The 24,695-nt window shown below is 40.6% G+C and overlaps 2 protein-coding genes across 2 annotated transcripts in view; one reads left to right on the forward strand and one right to left on the reverse strand.

Moving 5' to 3' along the window:
• Window positions 1–11,366, forward strand: part of LOC124646052 — a 25,585-nt gene extending 14,219 nt beyond the window's left edge. The window contains exons 36-58 of the mRNA XM_047186078.1: window positions 354–2,494; window positions 2,580–2,609; window positions 2,744–2,864; window positions 3,250–3,392; window positions 3,478–3,528; window positions 3,606–3,717; window positions 6,024–6,151; window positions 6,296–6,346; window positions 6,423–6,531; window positions 6,641–6,780; window positions 6,944–6,994; window positions 7,065–7,176; window positions 7,339–7,481; window positions 7,622–7,672; window positions 7,935–8,675; window positions 8,751–8,897; window positions 8,948–9,093; window positions 9,196–9,309; window positions 9,602–9,660; window positions 9,734–9,843; window positions 10,204–10,333; window positions 10,536–10,626; window positions 10,801–11,366. Coding sequence (XP_047042034.1) covers window positions 354–2,494; window positions 2,580–2,609; window positions 2,744–2,864; window positions 3,250–3,392; window positions 3,478–3,528; window positions 3,606–3,717; window positions 6,024–6,151; window positions 6,296–6,346; window positions 6,423–6,531; window positions 6,641–6,780; window positions 6,944–6,994; window positions 7,065–7,176; window positions 7,339–7,481; window positions 7,622–7,672; window positions 7,935–8,675; window positions 8,751–8,897; window positions 8,948–9,093; window positions 9,196–9,309; window positions 9,602–9,660; window positions 9,734–9,843; window positions 10,204–10,333; window positions 10,536–10,626; window positions 10,801–11,031 — 5,152 coding nt within the window. The 3' untranslated portion in view covers window positions 11,032–11,366. The remainder of the gene's footprint in view (window positions 1–353; window positions 2,495–2,579; window positions 2,610–2,743; window positions 2,865–3,249; window positions 3,393–3,477; window positions 3,529–3,605; window positions 3,718–6,023; window positions 6,152–6,295; window positions 6,347–6,422; window positions 6,532–6,640; window positions 6,781–6,943; window positions 6,995–7,064; window positions 7,177–7,338; window positions 7,482–7,621; window positions 7,673–7,934; window positions 8,676–8,750; window positions 8,898–8,947; window positions 9,094–9,195; window positions 9,310–9,601; window positions 9,661–9,733; window positions 9,844–10,203; window positions 10,334–10,535; window positions 10,627–10,800) is intronic.
• LOC124631837 (putative phosphoenolpyruvate synthase) lies at window positions 11,352–23,558 on the reverse strand. The gene is made up of 23 exons (XM_047166467.1): window positions 23,250–23,558; window positions 21,956–22,210; window positions 21,583–21,751; window positions 21,391–21,501; window positions 21,068–21,307; window positions 18,530–18,657; window positions 18,064–18,225; window positions 17,659–17,837; window positions 17,393–17,541; window positions 17,177–17,313; window positions 16,947–17,088; window positions 16,679–16,826; window positions 16,222–16,488; window positions 15,969–16,100; window positions 15,691–15,843; window positions 15,291–15,455; window positions 14,984–15,200; window positions 14,658–14,902; window positions 14,426–14,577; window positions 14,060–14,287; window positions 13,764–13,953; window positions 11,833–11,950; window positions 11,352–11,599 (listed from the first exon to the last, which is right to left on the reverse strand). Exons 1-23 carry the CDS (start codon window positions 23,359–23,361, stop codon window positions 11,427–11,429), a joined length of 3,972 nt encoding a protein of 1,323 aa, XP_047022423.1. The 5' UTR covers window positions 23,362–23,558; the 3' UTR covers window positions 11,352–11,426.
• Window positions 23,559–24,695: the final 1,137 nt, after the last annotated feature.

Raw genomic sequence — 24,695 nt, forward strand, 5'->3', positions numbered from 1 at the left:
CACCAACTACTACTTGTACCTATAAAATAAACGATCAAAAAGGTGACGAATTTTGATGGTCAATTAAAACCTGCGCATGGTTAATGAAGCATTGAATTCCAAGGGCCTCCCAAAAAAAGAGTCATGCCCCCTTCAAAATATTGTATCTTTGCAAATTACCAAATAAGTAACAATCAGCTAAGTTTTTTCCTATTTACTTTTTACTAAGCCAAAAAGAATGCGTCGCTCGAAGAAATGAGAACTGTCAGGTAGGTATATTGTAAAGCAACGACAGACCTTTAGATAGATGACATAGACAGAACAGTAATATTCTATAAGAACATAAAATAATTTTAAGTAATTTTCTATTGTAGAGAAGAACGTAGAGTAGCTGCAGTGGCGGCTGGCCCTGCTGGCGATAAAGCGGCTAAAGCAGGTGCTACTGAAGAAGATGAAGAAGAAGAAGATGATGGAACTGGTAAAAAAAAGAAAAAGCGAAAACCAAAAACCGCCGGAGCCGGAGCCGCGGAAGATGATCGGACCAAGCAGAAAGGGACTGGAGACGTTAGTGAAGCAGGGGCTGCTGGCCGTACAGATGCAGCGACAGGTGGTGGTCGTTCTGATGCAGCAGCAGGTGGTGGCCGTTCTGATGTAGCAGCAGTTGCAGCTATGGGTGCGGGCCCTAGAAGTGCTGGTCCTGGAGGTACTACTGTTGGGCCCGACGGCACCGTCTATGCCCCTGATGGTACGGTGCAAAAAGGTCCAGGTGGTGCAGTGCTCAGCAAAGATACGGCTGGGAAAGCTTCAGAAAAAGATAAATCGGGAGCCGTTGTGCAGCGCCACGGAGAAGTTGTGCAAGGCCCTGGAGGGGTCGTTAAAGGTGAAGGAGGTTTGGTCAAAGGGCCTGGAGGCGTCATTAAAGATGAAGGAGGTTTGGTCAAAGGGCCTGGAGGAGTGGCTCAAGGACCTGAAGGAAGTTTGGTCAAAGGGCCTGGAGGAGTGGTTCAAGGACCCGGAGGAGTAGCCCAAGGACCTGAAGGAGGTTTGGTCAAAGGGCCTGGAGGAGTAGTTCAACCCGGAGGAGTAACTCAAGGACCTGAAGGAGGTCTGGTCAAAGGGCCTGGAGGAGCAGTTCAAGGGCCTGGAGCAGTAGTTCAAGGGCCTGGAGGAGTGGTTCAAGGTCCTGGAGGAGTGGTTCAAGGCCCTGGTGGAGTGGTTCAAGGCCCTGGTGGAGTAGTTCAAGGGCCTGGAGGAGTAATACAAGGCCCTGGCGGAGTAGCTCAAGGGCCTGGTGGTGTAATACAAGGGCCTGGCGGAGTAGTTCAAGGCCCTGGTGGAGTAGTTCAAGGGCCTGGTGGTGTAAAACAAGGTCCTGGCGGCGTAATACAAGGGACTGGCGGAGTAGTCCAAGGCCCTGGTGGAGTAGTTCAAGGGCCTGGTGGAGTAGTTAAAGGCCCTGGTGGAGTAGTTCAAGGCCCTGGTGGAGTAGTTCAAGGCCCTGGCGGAGTAGTTCAAGGGCCTGGTGGAGTAGTTCAAGGCCCTGGTGGAGTAGTTCAAGGCCCTGGTGGAGTAGTTCAGGGCCCTGGTGGAGTAGTTCAAAGCCCTGGTGGAGTAGTTCAGGGCCCTGGTGGAGTAGTTCAAGGCCCTGGTGGAGTAGTTCAAGGCCCTGGCGGAGTAGTTCAAGGGTCTAGTGGAGTAATACAAGGTCCTGGTGGAGTAGTTCATGGGCCTGATGGAGTAGCTCTGGGCCCTGATGGAGTAGCTCTGGGCCCTGGTGGAGTTGTTCAAGGGCCTGGAGGAGTTGCTCAAGGCCCAGGTGGAGTAGTTCTAGGGCCTGGTGGAGTAGTTGTAGGGCCTGGTGGAGGTGATCAAGGTCCTAGAGAAGTTGATCAAAACCTTGCTGGATATATTCCAAGTTCGAGTAAAGCTGGTTCAGGACATGCACCTGGTGCACACGGCGCTCGTGGTGTACCATCTGCCCCTGGTGTAACTGGTCTAGTCCCGAGTGGTCCTGGCCCTAAACCAGCAGGAGTAGTATATGGCCCAGACGGAACAGCATACGGCCCAGATGGAACAGTGTACGCCCCAGATGGAGCAGTGTACGCCACTGATGGAACAGTATACCTCCCTGATGGAACAGTTTACGGCCCGGATGGTTCAGTTTCCGTTGGTCAAGGTCCTACTGGCGCCGAGTTTGGACCCGGTGGGGCCCTTCAAGAAGCTGTCATTGATGGACAACAACAACCTGGTGGTGTCACTCGTGCTCAAACCGCGGGTGCCCCTATTATTGGTCCTGATGGTAAAAAGGTCAAAGTAGGAGGAGTAGCTAGTTACGGCCAAAAGCAGCCTCCTGCGTATCCAGGTGGTGAAACTGAGGAACAACGCCGCCGCAGATTAGAAGAAGCAGAAGCATTCCGAAAATACGAAGAAGCAGAGAAATTGAGGCTAGGGGAGAAGGAGTATTTCAGACAGCAAGTGGAAAAGTATAAACGAGAACAGGAAGCCGCTGGCCCAGGTACAACTCTTATATAGTCTCCAATCATTAAAATATTTCATGCTTTAGTCCTGTTCTGAAAATAATATGACCCTTATCATTTTAGGAAAATATCGCGGTGGAGCACTAGGTGCTGGTAAGTGCATTATAATATTTCTTCTTTTAACCTTGTTATGATTTTGCCTAAATTTCATAATTACTTACATAAAACTTTGTTGCCTACATTGTCGAAAGTAGTTTTTATAACTAAACTAAGTTCTGTGCATTCAGATTACGATCGGGAACATGAAACTGCACTAGACATTCTGCACTGTCATCTGCGAGCACATGGCACTGAAGTATTCTATGCACAGCCACAAGCCACCATGACACATGGACAGGCTTCAGACTGGTAGGAACACATCTTCAATTTTTTTTTATCACATGTCTTCAACACAGGCTCTTCATGTGTCGGTGTTGACAACACCAGGTAAACCACCACCCATTTAAAGTTCATTATGTTAGTAAAATTAATAGTTTTGAACACCAACCACCAACTTTGCTTGTTAAAGTTGAAACCGAGTTAATAGTGCACAGCCTCAGTTCTATTTTCTGTGGGAACTCCGGATTAGAGGAAATCTCAAAAGCATGCAATCAGACTAATGCCAGTATCAGGATAAAATATACCCTAGATGTTCCTCGGGCAAACTGTGAAATAATTTTTCAAATCGGTCCAGTAGTTTCGGAGCCTTTAGAGTACCAAGAAAAATATATTCCTCTTTTCCTTTTCCACGTAGGTTGAGGTCGCCAATGCCTATGAAGGTTGATAAAGCAGTAAAAGAATCCGGTGATACGGCACGCCTTCACAAGAAGTTTGAAAAGAAACTTAATGGTTTAGTCAGCGAAGTCACGCCACCAGAATTGTATGACTGTATGCAAGGTAATAATCACTTAATGCGACAATTTTACTCAAAGACACAATAATTTCATATTTATCATGTCCTGAATAATTTATTTTTTCTCAGATGTCGTCATTGAGGCTGCTCGAAGATTATCAGAATGCTTTGTTTCAACAAGTGAGTTTCAATACTCGGATCTTTAAATAATAAACAACAATGTAATGAGTAATACTAAACTCTGATTTACGTGCCAGGTTACAACACCATCGTGAATGATGCCCTCATATCAGAAATGCAGAAGCGTGGTAACGAAATACTCACAGAAGTAGATGGCGCTGCAGAAACTTATTTCTATGCCTCCCAACGGTATCTAACTAAATATTAAATCGAACTATGCATGGTCCGTGCGTAATAGGGCTTTCAAATACCGGATTTTTTCAATTCCGGTATCAATACCGGTATTAGAAATTTCAATACCGTGATCACGTGATCACGGTATTGTCGGTCATGCAAATATTGCAATACTCCAGATATTAAAAGTCGTCGCTCCTTTATGCGTCTTCGAAGTACTTTTGCAAGATTTTATCTTAAGTCATTAGCTTGACCATCTAACTTCGTCAACATATATTTTAGCGCAATATCCGCTTTTAGTAAATTGGCATCCCGTTTACTAATACAGTTACTTTGACTACAGAAAGGCTGTTGTAAATATTTTTTAATATTGTCAAATGGAATTCGTCCAATTCGAAATCGGAGTTTAATTTTAAATCGATTAAAACTTTTAAAACACAATCCTTTAGTTTCAAAAAGCGTCCAATCATAACACCGACCCTATGACTAAAAATGAGATTGACTTCATCATGATGAACAAGAAGCACATACTCAGAGAAGTCTCCGTGATCAATAGGTTTAATACCGGTAGCGATCACCGACTTGTCCGAGGCTCTCTGAATATCAACTTCAACTCCGAACGTTTCCGTCTGATGAAGGCCAGGCTCCGACCAACACTGCTCCAAACCATTTCAGGATCTGAAAAGTTCCAGTCAAATTTGGAGAACCGATTTGCCGCCCTGGAAACCACAACGTTAACCAGAACCACGAATATGTGGTTCGGATCCTCAGGGAGGAAGGTTCGAGATTCTGTAACATGCAGAGTTATGGCAAGAAATCAAAGCTTTCGGAAGAAACATTGGGGCTTATGAAGAAACGACGTGAAAACCCGCCTGTCACTTCGTCAGCTAAGCGGGCTCTAAACCAAGAGATCAACAAGCACGTACGACGCGACCTCCGGTGCTCCAATACTCTTGAAATTGAAAGAGCAAATGAGCTGAATCGGGGTTCAAAAGTGTTCGTACAATCTCTTGGAAGAAGCCACTTGACGAAGCTGACCACAAAAAGTGGAGAAGTCATTTCTTCGGTGCCGGCAGTGCTTTCGGAAGTGGAAAACTTCTATGGCCGGTTATACGCATCGCATGCATCTCGACCTGATCCCGGAAATAAGGATTCTAGAGCCACATTAACACGCCATTTCACCGAAGACCTGCTAGAAGTCAGCAGTGCCGAAATCGAGATCGCTCTGAGACAGCTCAAAAATGGAAAAACCCCTAGCGAGGATGGCATTACAACAGAGCTATTAAAAGCAGGTGGTAAGCCCGTACTGTGGGAGCTCCAGAAGCTTTTTAACGCCGTCCTGTTTGAAGGGAGAACTCCAGAGGCGTGGAGTAGGAGTGTTGTCGTCCTGTTCTTCAAAAAGGGAGACAAAACCCAGCTGAAGAACTATCGACCCATTTTCCTCCTAAGCCACGTATATAGGCTGTACTCAAGAGTGATCACGAACCGACTTACGCGAAGACTAGACGAATTCCAACCACCGGAGCAGGCTGGGTTTCGGAGCGGATACGGCACCATAGACCACATCCACACAGTGCGACAGATTATACAGAAGACCGAAGAGTATAATCAGGGCCTGTGTCTAGCATTTGTGGACTATGAGAAGGCCATCGACTCGGTTGAAATCTGGTCTATTCTGGAGTCTCTGCAGCGTTGCCAAGTAGATTGGCGATATATCCTAGTGATGAGATGTCTCTTTACTAAGTACTGACTAACAAAACAATAACGCCGTTTGGCTCGCTGGACCGACTAAACCGATCGTTTAAGATAGGTGCGGGCGGGTATGCTGGAGATAAAAGTTGGCGCTTAATACACAAGTGTGAAGTGTGAGACTAATATGAGTACCTTATATATCTTAGGAGTATGTGATTATTTATTTTATTTAATACAACTTCCAGCTACTTATTACAACAAACCACAATAATCAAAATTATAAAAAGATTGTAATACCGTAATCACGGTATTGGCTCGTCAATACCGGTATTGAAAAAAGACCAAAATATATCCGTGATCACGGTATTACGGGATCCCGTAATACCGGTATTGAAAGCCCTAGTGCGTAATGCAAAATAATGTAATATAATCTATAAAAGAAAGACAAGTACCATTTAGGTACGCCCAATTGTAAGCTTAAATAAAATTAGGATATTTCTCCTCCACCCAAAGGTTGACTGGTACCTAGAGCACGCCTGAGGCGTTAAGTTCGTTTGTACATTGTTTTGTAATGTGTGAAAAACTATAATAAATAAGGCTGCGATTCATGTGATAAAATACAATTGCAGATTAAAGAAAGCCGGCTCTTTGGACGTGGAAGAACCATGCTATAAAGTTGCTAATGACTTGAATAAAAAATTAGACGACGTGATTCGTACTCGTCCGATGGCAAGAAAGTTGAATGCGAAAATGAGAGGTACAAAAATACAATCACAAAATTATAGCTAAACTCGAAAGCCTCTATGACTCAGTCGCACCGCTTAACTACATACAACTGAAAATGGTTCTGTTATAGTTACCTAAATGATGCTAAAACCCTTCATAATCTTCTTGATTGCAGATCACATCAGAGAAACTGCAAATTTCTTGTCGGGTATGGTAACCAAACCTGGTGAGAGAAATACTTCAAGTGCTTATTTTGAATTCCGTTCAAAATTAAATGCTCAACAAATGTTTCGATTTTCCAGATGAGAAAATCGAGGCTTATATTGCCTTGTTGGAAGAAATGGAAGCAGCCGGAGAGTCTGTTCTGATTGAAGGAGACATCCCGAAAACATATCAAGAATCTTCTGAATAGTTAGTTCCCATTAAATTAATAAAATAAATATTCAGTTATGAATCATGTTTCATAAACTTGCAAATAATTTGCGTCCACATTTAAAAAATCGTATTTATGTTTTCTTAGCCTCCGACAGTTGACGTCGTTTCAGGACCAAATAAAACGTCCCAATCCAACGTTGCAAGCAGAAACCCAAAAAAGGCTTCAGGACTTGATGGCAAGTGTTCCGCCTAACGAAGCCAGATATGACCAGGAGACTATGAATGGTAAGTTTGACACGAAGCCATGAATCATTAAAATAAGCCAAATTCCACATCCAAAAGCTATCGATATTCCACGCACAAATGTCGTCTTACGAGTACGTTATGCGTAATTCTATTACCTGAAATGAATCTGTAATCACAAATCTAATACTCACTTTGATTTCAGAGGTCATTGCTGAAGTAGCAACATTGTTGACGTCGTATGTTATGCTTCATGGTAAGTTTCTATAATTATATTAAGATTATGTATTATTCTATGCACATTTACTAACACAGCTTTAAATTAGCCGAAAAAACCGATGCGTTGAAAGTTCTCGAGGAAGAGATTCGCAAAAAGGGAGATGCTGCACTCTTAAGACATGGACCCATTCGCAAATCTTACAAACACGGTGCTGACCTGTTAGTATCTATCTATTTATCGTAGTCTTGATTAATAACAGGGTGCTTTTATTGTGATCTACATCAATATCATCTGATGCCTTTGATTCCAAAAAGACGATTGAAAGTGGCTAGCGTCCATGTTTGTAACATCCAATCGTAAATATGACAAATAACCTTCAGGTTGCGTGGGAAAACTACTGATCAACTGGCTGTCCCTGCCGCAGACCCCGTCGTTGTCAGGAAAATACAAATCAAACTGCATAACTTGATGAATGAGAAAAGAAAAGAATATGAAAACAACAATATGCTGGCTCTTATGGATGGTAAGATACTCTTCTGACTCACTGTAAACAAGATTTACAAATTTGTAACCGTACCGTCCTTCCACTTATCTTTATCATATAATGATTTGGGCTATTTTTCTATATTTTGTGCCTAATTTTAATTTCTGGATCGTTTTCAGAGGTCATCGAAGATGCTACGATATATTTGGCTGTTTATCTTTTACATCCAAGTAAGGTTACATCCTTGTCATTATAATTGCTGTTTGTTACAATTATTTTATATTAGCATTGCACAATGTCGTTTGTATACTTTACATGAACTTTTTAGCATTGACCTTATGACTAGTCGGCATTTATAATGCTCATACTTAGAAACAGAGGTGAAAATTCATCACTAACAGTTAGGGTTAATATCCACCATATTCCTCATATCCCGCGCACTTGAGATAAGCATATAAATGCTGCAGCACTTACTTATGATTGTCTCCGCAGAAGTGATCCAGGTGTGCAAGTGCTACAAGAACGTGCTCGTGCAGTGCGAGCTGTGGTGCGACGAGATCCTGCGGCGCGTGGCGCGGCCGAGCTGCACGTGCTCGCGCCATGGAGTGGCGCAGGAACTGCGCGACGCGGCTCCACCCTCGCAAGACTTCGGGCCCGGGCCCAAAATATCTTTCACCACATGCCCCGAACAAATCCCCACATCCTCACTTATAAACCCCGATTCCGAAACAGCCTGCCCAGCACCAACTCCCACGCCTGAATGCCGTGCCCATGGCCCAACTACATCTTACTTATTGTATTCCACCTCACGCAAATTGCGTTACGATTCCATGCGAATATCATCTGCGGGTTCCTCTAATTCTTCGCACTTCACATCGTCGTCATCATCGCCTATACAGGTGGCGAAGCAATCCTCACCACTTAAAAATCTATTCCAAGATGTACATGTAGATACAAATGGCAGTATGCAATTTGTCCCACAACTGCCAGAAGAAGAAGCAGTGCAGCCTTACGAGGCTGAACAACCAAACACGTTGGAAGTGACTCCTCCTTCATATTTCTCTTCGTCTAATTATTGTAATTTCAACACAACGCAACAACAACAACAACAACCACAGCAACCTGCAAGCGTCAGCATCCCTGCCCAACAAAAACACTCTGTGGTTAACCTCCCCTCACCTGAAGCGTCTGAAACATCTAAAATCACGCAAGCGAAAAGTGGATACAGCTCTCGTAAGTACAGAAGGCATAATTGTAACTTAATGTATGTAGAAAATCAATGATAATAGTTAAATATTAATTGAACAGGTACTCCGATCATATCGCCGGATCAAATGGTTGACTGGCACGCTATGATGGTGAGTCTAATGTGGAACCTGCAGGCCTGGCGGGATTGGATCCAGGAGATCGTCAACCACTCCCTAGCTTACCAGCTTAATCCAATAACCAGTGAAGGTATTTATTTCAGTGACAATTTGATTTAGTTTTATCCACATTATGACTAGACGTCAATAACATTTCAGATGCAAATACAGACACGTGGTCATTGTTCTATAGGAGAATATGTACCGAATCTTTGCAATGGCGTCACTATTGCATATTTAGTCGTCAACTCACAAATCGACTGCATACACGGTATAGGAATAAAGAGGTAAGTCCAAAAAGACAACTATTGAAAATTTTGAGGTGTGAACTAATTTTTAATACTGGAAATGATTTAGTCTTGTAACAAATCACATCATTGCGTACATAGATCGTCTCTCCTACGCCGGTCGCAGTGAAGACAAAAACGTACATTGAATGTCAAGAAGAAATGTTGGAGATCATTGATATGTTCAACAGATGGACGCAGTGGCTCACTTTGGTTGTATGTATTTATTAAATCATCATCTAACCGAATGATATTCTAAAAGTGAATAGTTTGTTAATTTTTTATACGCGCTAGTCTCAGGAACTACTGCACCAAATAAAATACACGATTAGATAGACCATTTATGGCGTAGTGCGGATGAAACGCTGGCCGAAGCTAGTTATTAATAATCAATAATTTTTAATTCTCTTTAAACGAAATGCCTATATAAAAATAAATAAATGTAAATAAATGTTCTTATGTATAAGTAAAAATAATATAGTATAAATAAATAAATGTTCTTTCACAGATTAAAGAAACTGATTCTATGGAATGGGGCTCTATTGATAAAAATTCTTTACATCAAATGTAAGTCAAATATTGTGTTGTTATTAGTAATTTTCCTTTCAATTAAATTAAACTTAAATTCTAATAAAAACAGGCGTTGGAATCATTTGAAAAAGAAAATCGAAGGATATTCAAAGGACTGGATAAAATATGACATGTTTTTGAAAGTATCCTGGGAGCAGAAGTATAGTACTGTTATTGCAGGTTTGTTGGAAACCAGTTTAAGACTTACATTAAAAACACGTTATTTAGTGCAAATCGCATGATCGGGATCTTGCCGTCTGGTCTGGTAATTTAGCATCACTACATAGTAGGTATAAAACAAAGTCACTTTTTCCTGTCTCTATATCCCTATGTTCCTTTCTTCAATCTTCAAAACTACGCAACGGATTTTGATGCGGTTGTTTTTAATAGAGAGATTGAAGTGGAAATTCTATATGTATAATAACATCCATTAAATAGTGGGGAAATACTGTTATCCCGTGCGAAATCGGGCCGGGTCGCTAGTACGATATGTAGTACAGTCATTAAAGTTGGCTAGCTAATGCTCATCTTGTTGCTCAGACTATTTGCCAGCGTGGAAGAAGCCCGGCCCGGTATGGGTGGTGAGCGCTTGCGGCGCGGTGCCCAGCGGTGCCGTCGCCGCTGGCGTCTTCGACGGAGAAGTCATCTGGGTAGCCAGGACTACACACAGGTATTTAACGCGATTTCAAGTCAATGTGATAATAAGGTGTAGTTGAACGTTTCCTAGTAGTCAGATATCTCTAGGTAGCTGTGTGTGATCCAAGTGATGGCTAAACGTGATGGACGAACCCATTAGAAAAGTTACATCATTCGTCATCATATTTAGCTTGAATATTTTTCAATCAATGATAAATAACTTTGCTAATTTTCAGGAGTAAAGTGCTTCCAGCAGCGTTATATCCATCCAAACACAGCTGCTTGGTATACGCAGAAGGAGCGGCTCATCGCTACACTAAATACCAGGTATGATGCCTTTCAACTGCTTGAAATTCTGAAGAAAAAATGGTGTCTTAAAATTAAACCTTGTTTGGAATTTGTGACATTCAGAAATCAGCATTACCAAGAGTCCCTTTTTCTTCAAATTCAGTTTGAATTTAATTCTTAACCTGCCTAACCAAAGAGGCATTCCCTTTCTAGGTGATGTGCAACGCAGAGGTGCGTTGGGTGGCATGGCGAGGAGGTTCAATAGGAGGACGTGCAGTTCGCGTGGCGCCGGGAGTCCACATAGGCCGTGTTCACTACCGCGGAGACCATCTCCTGGGCGCGGTACATGAGCCACACTATCGCTGCCACGTCGTCATCTTCGGCAGGCCCTTCGCCTTCAACTGTTACGAGCTCCTCATGCTGGCTAACGACGTCGAAGAATGACCCACCAAACAGAAATCGAGGAACAGTGAGCCCTACTGATTTCCTAATTGTTACTTAAGGTATGAGGTGTCGTGAAATTGGTCGTGACCACCAGAAATTTATATTGTTGCATTGACGATAATATTTTCGAAAGTGAATTCCGATATTCGGAAGAGAAATTGGAAACTACCTGAGTTCTATGTCTCATGCATGAGACAATGGTGCGTCTATTGTGGTTTGTCTACAATAAGTCAGTGTCGTGTTGATTTTTGATTTGCTAGAATGTTTTATATTGTCTATTGTTTTTTTTTTTCTAGTATTTTTTCAAATATACACCTTTATTTTTATAAACCAACTTTTATTAATAATACAACAATAACAGGTTTCTTAGGTAGGTACTTAACATTATAACTTTCTCATTCCTTATTTTCACTTTCTTCTGCTTCTTGTTTCTCCTCTGCAACCTCGACTTTCTCTATCAGTCCCTTTGTTCCTGACAGTCTTACTAGGTCTCCTGTCTTGAATGTGTCTGTAGCATACGCTGCGCCCACTATACACGGTAAGCCGTATTCTCGTGCTATCACGGCACCTGAAGAAAATGATGAGTTTAGTAGGATCAAGAAGGCCCAGCATTTGATAGGCTATGAACATTGTGGAGGATTCAAATATGGAGTGCATAATCGACACATGAAACATTCTCATTGTCAAACACGATTAAACATTTATCTGGTCAGTGTACTCTGGGTTCCCTGCAATCTTGGTGTATGTAAAGTGAAACAGTGAAGATGTTAAAAAGTTCTAGAAGGTACAGTAATTACATACCATGCGAGACAAGTCCTCCAAGCTCCGTGACGATGCCCGTCAAGAGAGGGAAGTAAGGAGACCAACCGATGTCAGTCGCGTGGGTTATCAAGATATCGCCTCGACGTAAATCTCCTATCTGTTGAAAGGAAAGTCATCATGACGGATTAGATATCAATACAGTTCGCAGACTTAGGAGAAGCAATATGGCCGCTAAAAAGTGACGAATTACTTTATCAAATTGCATCATTGATTACGTCAGGCCAAACTACGAAATCCCAGTTCTTATAAAATGTGGGTACCGAAGCCTACTACATCAGCTGTATTTTAATGAGGCATATACACTCTTTTGCAAAAAAAAACGGGCACCTATGCGAAATCTTAGTTTTAAGGACTTTACGTGTATTTCAAATTGTTTAAATGATTGTAGTATGTTTCTAGCATCAAAAGAGTTAGCCGAGCATGCGTGAGAGTGTATTCTAAATTTGAATTTTGTACAATTGCTAAGAAATTGGTTAAACCTTGTTTTGGACTAATTGCTGGCAGAAAGTTCGTCGGTGTTTTGAAAAGTTTTTGAAGTGATTTTCAGGAAAATGATGATGCAGTTTTAATTAATGATTAATGTACTTTTTTGTTAGATCAAAACATTTTTAAAAAACTATGCGTATTTGATAAAATTTTCACCTGCTCTAAATGGGCTATACTGTTGATTGATGGCAATGTTAAGAGTTCCGGTATTTTTGTGTAAAGCGTTCTATTGTTTAGATATTGTACCCACGTGTTTTAAAATATGGCTTTTTCATAAATAAACACTATTTAGAAGAGTATCAGTACCTTTGGCTGCGATGAAACCAATTTAAAGTAAGCAGTGCCCATTACAACTCGTCTCCTTTAGGACTTTGACATTTTTAAAAGTCTTGAAATTCTTTAAAATACAGAAAATAGCGCATAGACTGTGAGCACGAGGTCTTAAGGTCTCGTAATTACTGATTTTTAAACAACCCCGTCTCTTGGGAAACTCCGTAGACCTCTGAAGATCTATGAGTCTGAGCGTTCAAATAGCGTGTTTTCATCCCACGGATATTTTATTAAATAAACATGCCTACACCGACATTTTCTGGCATCTGCAGCACTTTCCTGCTTAAATCATAACAATAATTGGCTAGCTGCTCATTTCTTAAGAAACATACGTTTGGCCAATAATTTTGAATTCTTTCTCCCTTTCAGCTAAATCGTTGTTTAGTAACCCGATACCTATGGAGTTATCGAGAGCTTCAACGAGGCAATAATTTGACTTTTAAGATAGCTTTAACCCTCCTCAGAATTTTTCATGTGGTTAATTTTAACATTTATCACAAAATTTGGTATTTTTTAAATGTCAAAGTCCGATAGGAGACGGGTTGTGATCGGCACTGCTTACTTTAATTTTGTTTTGTCGCAGCCAAAGGTACTGATACTCTTCTAAGTAGTGTTTATTTATGAAAAAGCCATATTTTAAAACACGTGGGTACAATATCTAAACAATAGAACGCTTTACACTAAAACACCGAAACTCTTAACATTGCCATCAATCATCAGTATAGCCCATTTAGAGCAGGTGAAAATTTTATCAAATACGCATAGTTTTTCAAAAATGTTTTGATCTAACAAAAAAGTACATTAATCATTAATTAAAACTGCATCATCATTTTCCTGAAAATCACTTCAAAAACTTTTCAAAACACCGACGAACTTTCTGCCAGCAATTAGTCCAAAACAAGGTTTAACCAATTTCTTAGCAATTGTACAAAATTCAAATTTAGAATACACTCTCACGCATGCTCGGCTAACTCTTTTGATGCTAAAAACATACTACAATCATTTGAACCCTTTGAAATACACGTAAAGTCCTTAAAACTAAGATTTCGCATAGGTGCCCGTTTTTTTTGCAAAAGAGTTTATAATCAACGCACCTCAGAGAGATCCTTTATGACACACGCCCTAGCGACCACTTCACCACCGAACACGGAGGTGGCATTTATTCTGACGTCACCAGCTACCAATGACGGCGCTTTTGGTTGCAGTCTCTCAACCCAGCCAGTGTTCAGCTCCGCGAACTGCAACTTGCACCAGCTTGGGTAGTGTTGCTGACGCTGCACGGCCCTGAAGAACAAATGGATTTTATTCGTGAGGAAATTCGATAAGCTCTACCATTTGTAGACTTCAACGTACCTAAATATTTTTCAAAAAGCTTTCAGAAAAAACTTACTTTTTCAATAAAGCTGGATCTCTAGTAGCCATGTATTTTTGTAACTCGTGCAGTCTGAAGAAAAACACGAGGTCTGGATTTGGTATGTACCAGTTTTTAACTAACAATTTGCCGAGACGAATAAAAGCAAGCCGCAATTTGTGGATTGTAAGGACCAAGTGTGCTTTTGTACTTTCTCTGTGCCGCACCGTTCGGTGGCATAGTGGCAAAACCCAGCGGAGAATTTTCCTGAAACAAACAAAATCACATACAGCATCTGATCTCCCCTCTAGTGGCAATAATATTATACCTCTATATGTACCTGCACAGGTACATAATAAGATCTTTAGCGACATAACTTCTAATGGAATTGCTTAGAAAACTTACTTCGTATTGGCCTTCTGAGGGCTAGTCAACGCGTCCACAACCTCCTGATTACTTTTGGTATTTTTGACCCCTTCACTGGCCACGTATAAATTTTGTAAGACTTTCATCATGTCTTCTGGGACCAACACCCATGGCTTGGTAACTAAATCGAACTAAAAAGCAATTACAAAATTAAAGTATAATTTTCTATTATAAGACCTAACATACCCACACACGATAATAATAAAATTACCTCCATAACGGCTCGATAGCCGTGTTGTTCTAAGAATTCGCGAACATCAATGTAAATATCATCATGTGCATAATGTTTAAGCCAATCTAAAGCTTTCTTCGGGTCCTGAGCTCTAAATTCCTCCGCTAGTCCTGATGCCTCTAGCTTTTGCACTATTTTGGCCAAAGCCACAGGTACTTCTGCGGATAACACGTCGCCGGAGCTAAATAATGCCCCTATTTCATTGCATTGCTCGGCAGAAAAATCTAAAAGAATTTAAAAAATACGTTACATAGAAACAGCGTTTATTCCATAAAAACGTTATTTCAAACACTTCTATCTCTTACCTGTTTTTCCCTCCAAAAGTATGGTCATGGCTATGAACTGGCTTCCCGAACTGGCTGCGCTGGTAGTTGTGTGGTTGTATGACACACGTTCCATTATATCTTCAGTGTTCGAAACAATATCCAACAGCTCCTTGGGATTTTGGGTTTCGATGTCGAACTTAGCATTTTGCGCAATTTTTATTGAGTCATTCATTGCCCATTTGGACCATACAAGAGTCTAAAATTGAAAATTTGGATAGGGCTTAGTTATTTTTTTCAGTAATTGTAGTTAAAAATATTTTAAATAATCCTTGAAATATAATTTTACCTTCAATAAGAGCCAGATTCCTTTCAAATGGTTAAGCCAATGTGCTGGCCGCCTATGCAGCGCTGTCTTCCAAATCTGCCCGTCTGCTACCTTATGTCCATGAATTGACATTTCAATCATGCGTATGCCTACATCTATTTCTTTGGGTGTATTTCTGTATATCGTCTATAATAAGTAAAAAAAAATACACAATATGTTATTAAATACAACGTTATAAAAAAATGCGCAATCCAATTTAAATATTGTTTGAGAATACAATAGTGATGACTTGCGCAAGACGACTGGCTGGAGCTGGATGCGAGAAGCCGAAAATAGATCTCAGTGGCGTGCACTTGGAGAGGCCTATGTCCAGCAGTGGACTGCGATAGGCTGATGATGATGATGAGAATACTAAGCTTACATTATATAGAGACATGGCGCATCTGTTGTGAGTGATGACCACGGGTGCGTCGTATATTGGTCCTTTATCCCCAACCATTACTCTTTCCATTCCAGAACACAATGGGCCGTTTACTATGTCATAACTCATCGCTGTTAATGGTTTTGGAAGTACCTGTAAACATTAATAATAAAAACTACCGATAGAATAAGCTCATAAACCTTTGGAAATAAATACAGTCAGGGAATTTGACATTCTTTAAGGAAACCCAAATTATGTGGGAAACTCCGTCAATTTACCTCGCCGGTGTTACCGAATGAAGTGAGATCATCGTCAGCCATGATAGGCGAATCTAGTTCGTGCAGTAACTCCTCTTCCGTCCAACGATCCAGAGATGTGATTGGCCGCGCTTGCAGTAGGAATATCTCATTCTGGAGGACAAACAAAAGAAAAGATCAACAAAGATAAAAGATATTTTTAGGGACAAACAGCAAAGATGTTGTCACAGTTCTTGGAATTCATAATTCCACGACGCAAAACTGCTCAACTAACCTCAGTTACAGCCCACTCTATATCTCTCCCAGCTCCCCACAACTCTTCTTGAGTCACTCCAATCTTTGCCAGTTTCAATGCTTCAGCGTCAGTGATGCAAGCCACGTTTCTCTCTCCTTCGGGCACATCCTCCATAGCGATGCCACTTCCCTCTGTCTTGACTCGTTGAGTTTTGGAACCTAATTCCTTCTTTGAAATGGTGAGTAATCCATCCCTGGTTCGCTTTAGTATTATTGTGTCAGGTTCTACTGCACCAGATACAACACTCTGTAAATTGACATGAAGCTATAAGTTCACACCTATTACCGTATTTTAAAGCTACAGATTCTATTAGATATCGTTTTCTTTACGCTACAATTATCTGGACATTAATTTTCAAAAAGATTAATGAATTAAAATTACTTTAAGAGCAGTTGAAAGATATCATCACTTTAGATAATTTGTCTTATGGGTATACCTCGCCAAGTCCATAGTTAGCCGTAATAAGCAGTCTGGACGGGTCTCCATGTGCTGGGTGTCGGGTGAACATGACGCCAGCTGCTCGCGGTGTCACCAGGGCCTGGACTACCACACCACCTCCACACAAACAGGGTTGACCATTCTGTCTGCAACCGTAGAAATATGCACCTTATCTTGGGTAGTTGGGTTATTTACTTTACTTTGATCTATACCATCATAATCATTACTATAAAAACAGTTGAAAAGTGGAAGATTTGTTTGCATACCTGCGATAATAAGAACTGGTGAACGCAAACATGGATGCCCAACACTTTTGCACTCCTTGGACGATGTCATCGTCGCTTATACACCCAAGAATTGTTTCGTTTTGTCCAGCGGCTGATAGCTCTTCACTGTCTTCTCCTACGGCTATATAAAGACGCTTGTTCAATCAATGTTCATGTATCTTCTTCTTAATATGCACATTATATAAGCTTTTCTTTCTGTGATCACTTACCAGATGACCTCACAGCAAAACGTAGTTCAGAACCTAATTTTTGCTCAGCAGATTTTATTCTCAATTTTTGCATACTTAGTAATATTTCTTCTTTGACATCGCCCTTTATTTCGGTGGTTGCAATCAAGTCTGATGCTCTGTAAATATTACAAGTAATTTATGTATCTTACTGGTTATTCTTATTAAACTTTATAAATCTTGAAAACAGTGACATACATTTTACATTTTTCCTTAAATATTTCTTCATTATAATCCTCATTGGCAGCTTCAATTTCTCTAATAGCTGCCAGCAGCTTAGGATTTTCTTCTAAATGCTTATCAAGGGCTTTAGTGGTCAGGCAGAATCCAGGTGGTACTCGATAACCCTGCAACAGACAACTTTTAAATTGGATCGTCACTTGGATTTGTCCTGTGGAGTCCTAGGAAATTCTCCAAAATCCATATTCTTATCTAAAATAAAATACAGTTATTAAAATGTATACCTCTTCCTTCTGTTTGGACGCTAGCAGAGCCAAAGATGCTCCTTTGCCCCCCACGTACATGGGACATGCGGCTGCCCGATCTTCGAATGAAAGGGAGTAGCCGACCTCACCAGCCTGCTTCTCTGTCAGCCACTTCAGCTGAGGTAGTGGAACAATGCGCGATACAGGCTCCTTTACAACTGTGAAAATAAAATAGTAAATTATGCACCAAGGAGCATATGACAAGGTGTAAGATTTAACTTGGAAGAAACCTGTATTCAAACTGAGAACGATGAGGAGAAAACTCCAATGAGGATAAAAACATATCATTCTCGAAAAAATAATATGTATTATTACCATGACGAAAATAAAACTACGATAATTTGTAAAGATTTTCTTCATAATAAGCCCTTTTGCATTACTTACCCGAGGGTTCGTATCCCAGTTCCAGAATACCGGAGCCAGGCTCACAGTTGATGTCGACATGCATGGTGCGGTATATCACTTCTTGCTGGTAGGGGACGCCGCTGAATAGATTGCCCCCATCAGCGTTTATTCTTAACACCAGCTTCAGGTTGTCATTGTCGGCTGGAATGTCATAATAAAAAGATTTGAGTAAAACTTAAAATGTAGATAAGTAGGTATTTGAAATACATGCCTTAATGGCAATGTCCATAATATCATTATCATCACTGGCAGTTTTATTTTCTCACTGTTGAGTAAAGGCCTTTTCTCACGTTCCAGATTTCTTTGTGCCTTTTTTTTCGGTGTTTCTCAGTGGTGTCGTAAAATAAGACCATAGTTAAGAAAAGTTCCATTCAAGTCCTTTCATAAACGTTATAGGGCCAAATGTTAAAAATCAAATCAAGAATACAATATCGTCATAACTTACTGCTCACATTTATTGTGTAAACACTAGGAATCCCATCAGGTCGTTCGCAGAACTCCGACATCACAATATCCGTAGAGGTGATCTCTTTTGTGGAGTAGTCTGGGCATCTAACATATCCGGACACGCAACTGGAAAATATAATCAGAATTTAATTAAAAACCTACCCACAATTTTGTAGTCATTAGAACACAAACCCAAAATCTCGCAAATCGACTAGAATAATGGCAATTTCTAAACAAGATTGCATGGTATTTACTCTATGATTGTTCTTATATTTTCGATATTACCAGATATTTCATCCCATCTTTTTCGTATAAACAATCTATATCTATATATACATATAATAAATCTGTAAAAAAACTGTGTCTGTACATTGAATATATTAAAAAAATAATAATTGGGTGGGGTTTAGAAACAGTAATGGAACACAAATCCAAAAAAAAAATTCTGTCTGTATGTCTGTATGTCTGTTTGTTTGTACACGCTAATCTTTGGAACTACTGGACGGATTTCAATGTTTTTTTCTTTGTTGTATCAGTATTAAGGCTGGTCAACATATAGGCTATAATTTATCTTCGAAACTTGAAGACCTGATGCAGAACACCAACAGACTAACAAAACTATAAGAGATACAAAAATGGTGCCATAGCAAAAATTGTTTCATGTGATGAGCACTTTCAGCTAAGATAATAAATTTAAAGATCTGGAACACCTGATGTGGAACCCCAAGAGCCCAGCTTCTCTGTACCATATACAGGTATGACGTTTTAGCAAAAGTTGTTCAACTTGATAAGCACTTTCTATTGACTTATACAAATTGAAGATCTAAAACACCTGATGTGGAACTCCAGGGGCCCAGCTAGACTATAGCATATAGAGGTGTGACGTTTTAGCAAAAGTTGTTCAATCTGATAAGCAATCTCTGTTGACTTATAAAAATTGAAGATGTAAAACACCTGATGTGGAACCCCAGGAGCCCAGCTAGACTATAGCATATAAAATATGACGTTTTTGTAAAAGTGGTTCAATCTAATAAGCACTCTCTATTGACGTATATACATCGAAGATCTGGAACACCTGATGTGGAACTTCAAGAGCAATACTACACTTGAAATGTATAGAAACGAATGTTATGAAATAGGTATGGTGACGCAAAACCGACGATTATCCCTTTATACACTATAGAAATGAACCCAAGGACAATCCCCGGTGGACGTCGGTCGTTAAAAAAAAGACAATCCCCGGTTCTGTGCTATACCATTGCTAACTGTGGATGAAAACTACTTGGGCTATTGTGATGGGATGCTAATCGACTAGGAATGGGGAAACTACGGGAACTATGGCACCTGCCGATGACTATGTATTAGATACATGTAAAAATTGCAGGTGGAGACTTCGCCAGCTCACTTACTGGGCCCCCGGGAATCAGTCACTGAATAGCAACAAGAGGGCAACAGGGACATGAGCGGCTGAAGTGTGAGAATACCTCGGCGGATATTAAACGCAGATTACGCGCTCCCTATGGGTCACTTACCACGAGGCACCTATCCTCCGAGCAGGGCTACTAACCCTGCTCTAGCGACTCCACTCTGGACGGCCAAGCCAAGCCAGAGGCGTGAGACCTACCCCCGTCATGGTTAACTCCGACCGGCCAGAGATGGGGGACAGTATACTCTCCTTGGAGAACTCAGTATATATAGCCCCGCGGGGTAGCTACTCCCCGTCATCAGCCTCAGATGTCCTGCGGTGCTTATATCTCATTATTATTGTCGTTATTATCTCAAGAGCCTTTGTCCCAATTATGTTAGAGTCGACTTCCAGTCACGATGCAACTGAGTACCAGTGTTTTACAAGGAGCGACTGCCTATCTGACCTCCACAACCCGGTTACCCGCTCAACCCAACACCCCTTGGTAAAACTGGTCAGACTTACTGGTCTGACTACCCATAACGACTGCCAAGAATGTTCAATGACAGCCGGAACCTACAGTTTAACATGCCTTCCAAATAACGGTCATTGGTATCCAAAATATACGTAGAAAGTACCTACATACGAACTTAGAAAATTTGTATTGGCAGGTACTTGCCAGACCTGGAATCAAAGACGCACGCTCATACTTAAGAGATTGGTTCTCTACCCACTAAACCACCACGACTTCCACTAAGTCACCACGACTTTGTCATCTATTTAATGTTTTTTTAAGTAATAATACGTGTAATATTTTTGCCACACACAACTTAAATGCGGACTAATTAGAATCACTACTTTTATCCCTATGGTAGCGTCTATTGCGGTTCAGTTCTCAGCGTTTTGTTTAGTCTGCTGTGCTTGCCGTTGAAGTACAAAAATTAAATATATGGAACGTTTCTAATGCGTATTCCGTTGTTTTCAAGTCAACCGGCCCTTAAAATTAAAATATCAGACGATTCAGATCTTTGATTTTGCTGACCCCGTAGTCGCTGGCATAAGGGACAGGATCCGCGTACGAAGTCGCGGGCAGAAGCTAGTTCATAATAAAACAAAGAAAAATATACTCACTGAGTCAACTCAGTTTTATAGGAAAAGCATCGAAGATGAAACGCAGTGCCATCTCTTGCAGCCGCAGTTATCGTGACAGAACGTCTCAGACCATCATACCCATTGGGTGCCCATCTCCTTTCCTTCACTCCTCGAGTCCTTAAGTACACACTCTTGTCCACAACGCCTTCTTCGTCAAACGACTCGAACCGACCCTGAGCGGCTCCCCATTGCAACCAACCCCCTTCGTCTGTTTTGTTCCTGCAATTGTAAAAAAAGTGTGTTAACCCATCATTATATAATTTATTGGTCTTTTGTTGTTAAAAGGTGGGAAATAAACTTACAGCATGTATGGCCACTGGTCGTCACGCCATGATTCAAGGGCTAACGCCTCAGCTGCTAGCTTATTGCTCCAATCATCAGGAAAACGGATTGATTTGGTAATTGATCCCCAACTGAAGATTCATAAACAGGTGTTAATTAGGTACTATATAACTTAAATAAATATCAGATATTAAAATTAATTTGAAACTTACACAAAATTCATTTTGACATGCTGCGTAACTCCATCTTCCACTCGAGTTAAAAGTCCGTTGTACAAGAATCTGTAACGCTTCTTGTCTTGAAGGACTTGAACTTTCAGACCATCAGCGCTCCAACCACCCTCAACATTTTCCCAAGCACATACTGCCGTATCTGGATGCTCTGAGGAATATAAAAAAATACAGGCTGATATTTAAAAACCGTCTGGTCGTTGTGGTCGACTATTTAGTGTAAGCTTTTAAATGGATTTCTCAAGAAGGTACCTAATGCTATGAAAATTGCATAAGGTCTAAGTAAAACTTTATTTGAGTGCCACAATAAGAAATACCAAATGTTCGCAGCACATACCTATACTAGGATACTTACGCGGTAACCTGTAAGTAGTTCCATCAGGCAATTTGACGTGTACATGTATCTCGGCTAGGGGCTGTCTGCCGCACAGCTTGCGAATAGCCAGCAGCAGGGTCGAGCCATCGGGAGCGGAGGTGCGAACCGCGAAGCTGTCCCATCCCGTGTACTGGTCTGCTAGAGGCAGCTCGTCCAGTCGACCTGGCTTCAGCTGTGACTTCCAGCGACGGACCGCATAGCGCGCGTATAGGAGCCGCAGATAATAATTCCAGCCTGTTCCAAAAAAGAGATTCTTAACGTCTATGACGCAAATAAATGAAAAATCTCTTACAATGCATATCTGAATCATTTCTTCATTAAATTGTTCATAACTATGCTATTTGCATGCACATGTCACATGTTTCTATCTATGCTAGTTGAATTAATTAGTTTCAATATGGTTTCAATTGGGTATTATAAAACCGTAAGATTTCTGTCTGTGTGATATGTTTTCTTTGTGGTGCATAACATCTCTAATTGATCGTCTCAAAAAGTAGGTATGCCTATGTATCAGGTTCCCCGGGTTACTGGGTTGAGGAGGTCAGATAGGCAGTCGCTTCTTGTAAAGCAGTGGTACTGGAAGCCAACCCCAACATAGTTGCGAAAAAGGCTCGGAGGACCTGTCAGCTTCGCTTCTGAAGCTTTATAGTGTGAGAGTGCAGACTTTTAGATTCCTATATGCTGGTAAAATATTGGTAACGTTAATGTCGAAGATCTCTAAACTTCTAAACAAAGTAAGTAAATAAACAGCAAAGTCCACGTGGTTCGCAAATGTCCCTGCACGTGACATTCAGTAGCTAAACGAGTTTAATTGAGAGTCTCCGAGAGGATCCTACCTCGGGTGACCCTGACCAGCACTATCATTACATGAGTTGATACATAATAGCTAGTTTGACGTCATTCAATGTTTAGTTCACAGATTTTATATAATGTCTGGTGCAGAATATTCGCTAAGTTAATACCCGGATACCTAAGAGTAAAAGTGTTGGAATATATTAGCCAGTAAATGTTATAACATTATCTCTTCTTAGTTACAGAATCCAGTGCCGATATCTAATCATAATTATTTAATCGTTTGCTTAATCTACTTCCAAACATGTTTAAATGTTAACAGTGATTCGATTAGGTAGGTATCTATACCTAATAATTAGATATCTAATTCAGAACTCAAACAATGGTAACACTTGTGGTGTGACCAATTTACAATGAGTGAGGAAACTAAACTTATATAATTAAATTAATAACAACGCAATAGAACATCTCATGTACTCACCAACTTGTTTGTACGGTCCCTTATTTGGTGTTTGTTTCTTTATAAATACTAAATAGAACACTATCGCACTGGTTATCAGCCCCGATTGGAGGAGGATATCAAATATATCCATATTGTTTTAGTTTGAGAGACTATTTACATTAGTAAACAACGCAACGTTCGTTCGATGTTCAATGCCACTCGAAATTGATAGAGCGTTAGCGGCAGCGAGCTGACAGCCGAGTGTTGACTATGAGACAATCAAGCAAAAAATGTGGACATCGCATTGGAGTCCTTAATCAATGATAATGCCACAATCAATGCTAAGTAACAATACGTAACACCTGTAGAAAACTACAAGTTATCCGGCTCGATCAGACGTTTATAATATTTTAAATCCCTGTTAACTATATCTTATCGCAACGTAGGTTGTCATAAGTCGTGCAAGACGCTGTTCCGTTACAGACAAAGTATTCGATCAATTACCTAATGTATGTATAGTGAGTAGGTACACACTGATAAGTCAATATTATAATTAGGCCATTTTGCGCTTCATAGGTACCTACATGACTTTTATAACTTATATTTTATACGCATATCGAACGATTTTAACTCGGGATTCTCGTCATGGTCTAATGTACCTAATTCTGCACATTGCTTCAGAGCCTGAATGCCTGCATTTCAAGCACAAGTATGCAGGTTTAAGCCTCCAAGGATTCAAACCCTAAAATAGATTATGGGCACATCCATGTGCCTGTGGCTGTACATAAGGGGAGTATACTACGGGTCTCAGTGCCTACTATGGCAGGTCCGCTACTGATTATATGTGTGGCTTCGAGCTCTTGTTTTCAATTTGTCTAGTTGATACTGCAGACAAAAGAGAAAAATATACATAGGTAGTAACAGACAGGGGAGAGATTTAATACTAGGTAGGTACCTTCCTATTAGCTACACTATATTTTTAGTTCCTACTTATCTACAGTGTAATACTTAATCTACTGTTAGCAGTTAAGAAGGCACGAATTTGCACTTTATCTATAAATACAAAGTCCTCCACGCTGTAGTTTCAACTGTACATTGACTGATAAATTACTTACCTACCTATAAATTGATGTCGGGTCTCTTATCTGTATAAAATCACAATGCTCGTTCGGTATAATACGTAGGTACTACTCTCGGAAAGAATAGGGTCCGATTTAAAAAATAACAGCTCATTTAACGACGAAGGTTCCAAATAGGCGAATTTTTATCCACCAACTACCTACGCGAAATAGTTCTCTCGAGACGGTCTCTCCTGCGGCTTCATATAATCCTTGAAAATATTCATCCTCTTTATATATCTTGTCTCCACAGATATAGCTAGCTACAAATGACTTTCTAGTCATTACGCTAGTCGGTGACTCTAGCTGCCAACAGCTAAACGTGCTAAGTGCTCTTCCTTACATTGATGACACACCGTCTGCAAAC

This window comes from Helicoverpa zea, chromosome 1 (genome assembly GCF_022581195.2).
Source record: "Helicoverpa zea isolate HzStark_Cry1AcR chromosome 1, ilHelZeax1.1, whole genome shotgun sequence".
NCBI lineage: Eukaryota > Metazoa > Arthropoda > Insecta > Lepidoptera > Noctuidae > Helicoverpa > Helicoverpa zea.

Excerpts from the sequence above, each read along its gene's own strand:
- LOC124631837 (XM_047166467.1), bottom strand. The coding sequence starts at position 23,361 with ATGGATATATTTGATATCCTCCTCCAATCGGGGCTGATAACCAGTGCG. Across the intron at positions 15,844-15,968 it reads CATTCGGTAACACCGGCGAG|GTACTTCCAAAACCATTAAC; the intron begins GTAAATTGACGG and ends TAATGTTTACAG. Across the intron at positions 14,288-14,425 it reads CCTCAGAAGGCCAATACGAA|GAAAATTCTCCGCTGGGTTT; the intron begins GTAAGTTTTCTA and ends TGTTTGTTTCAG.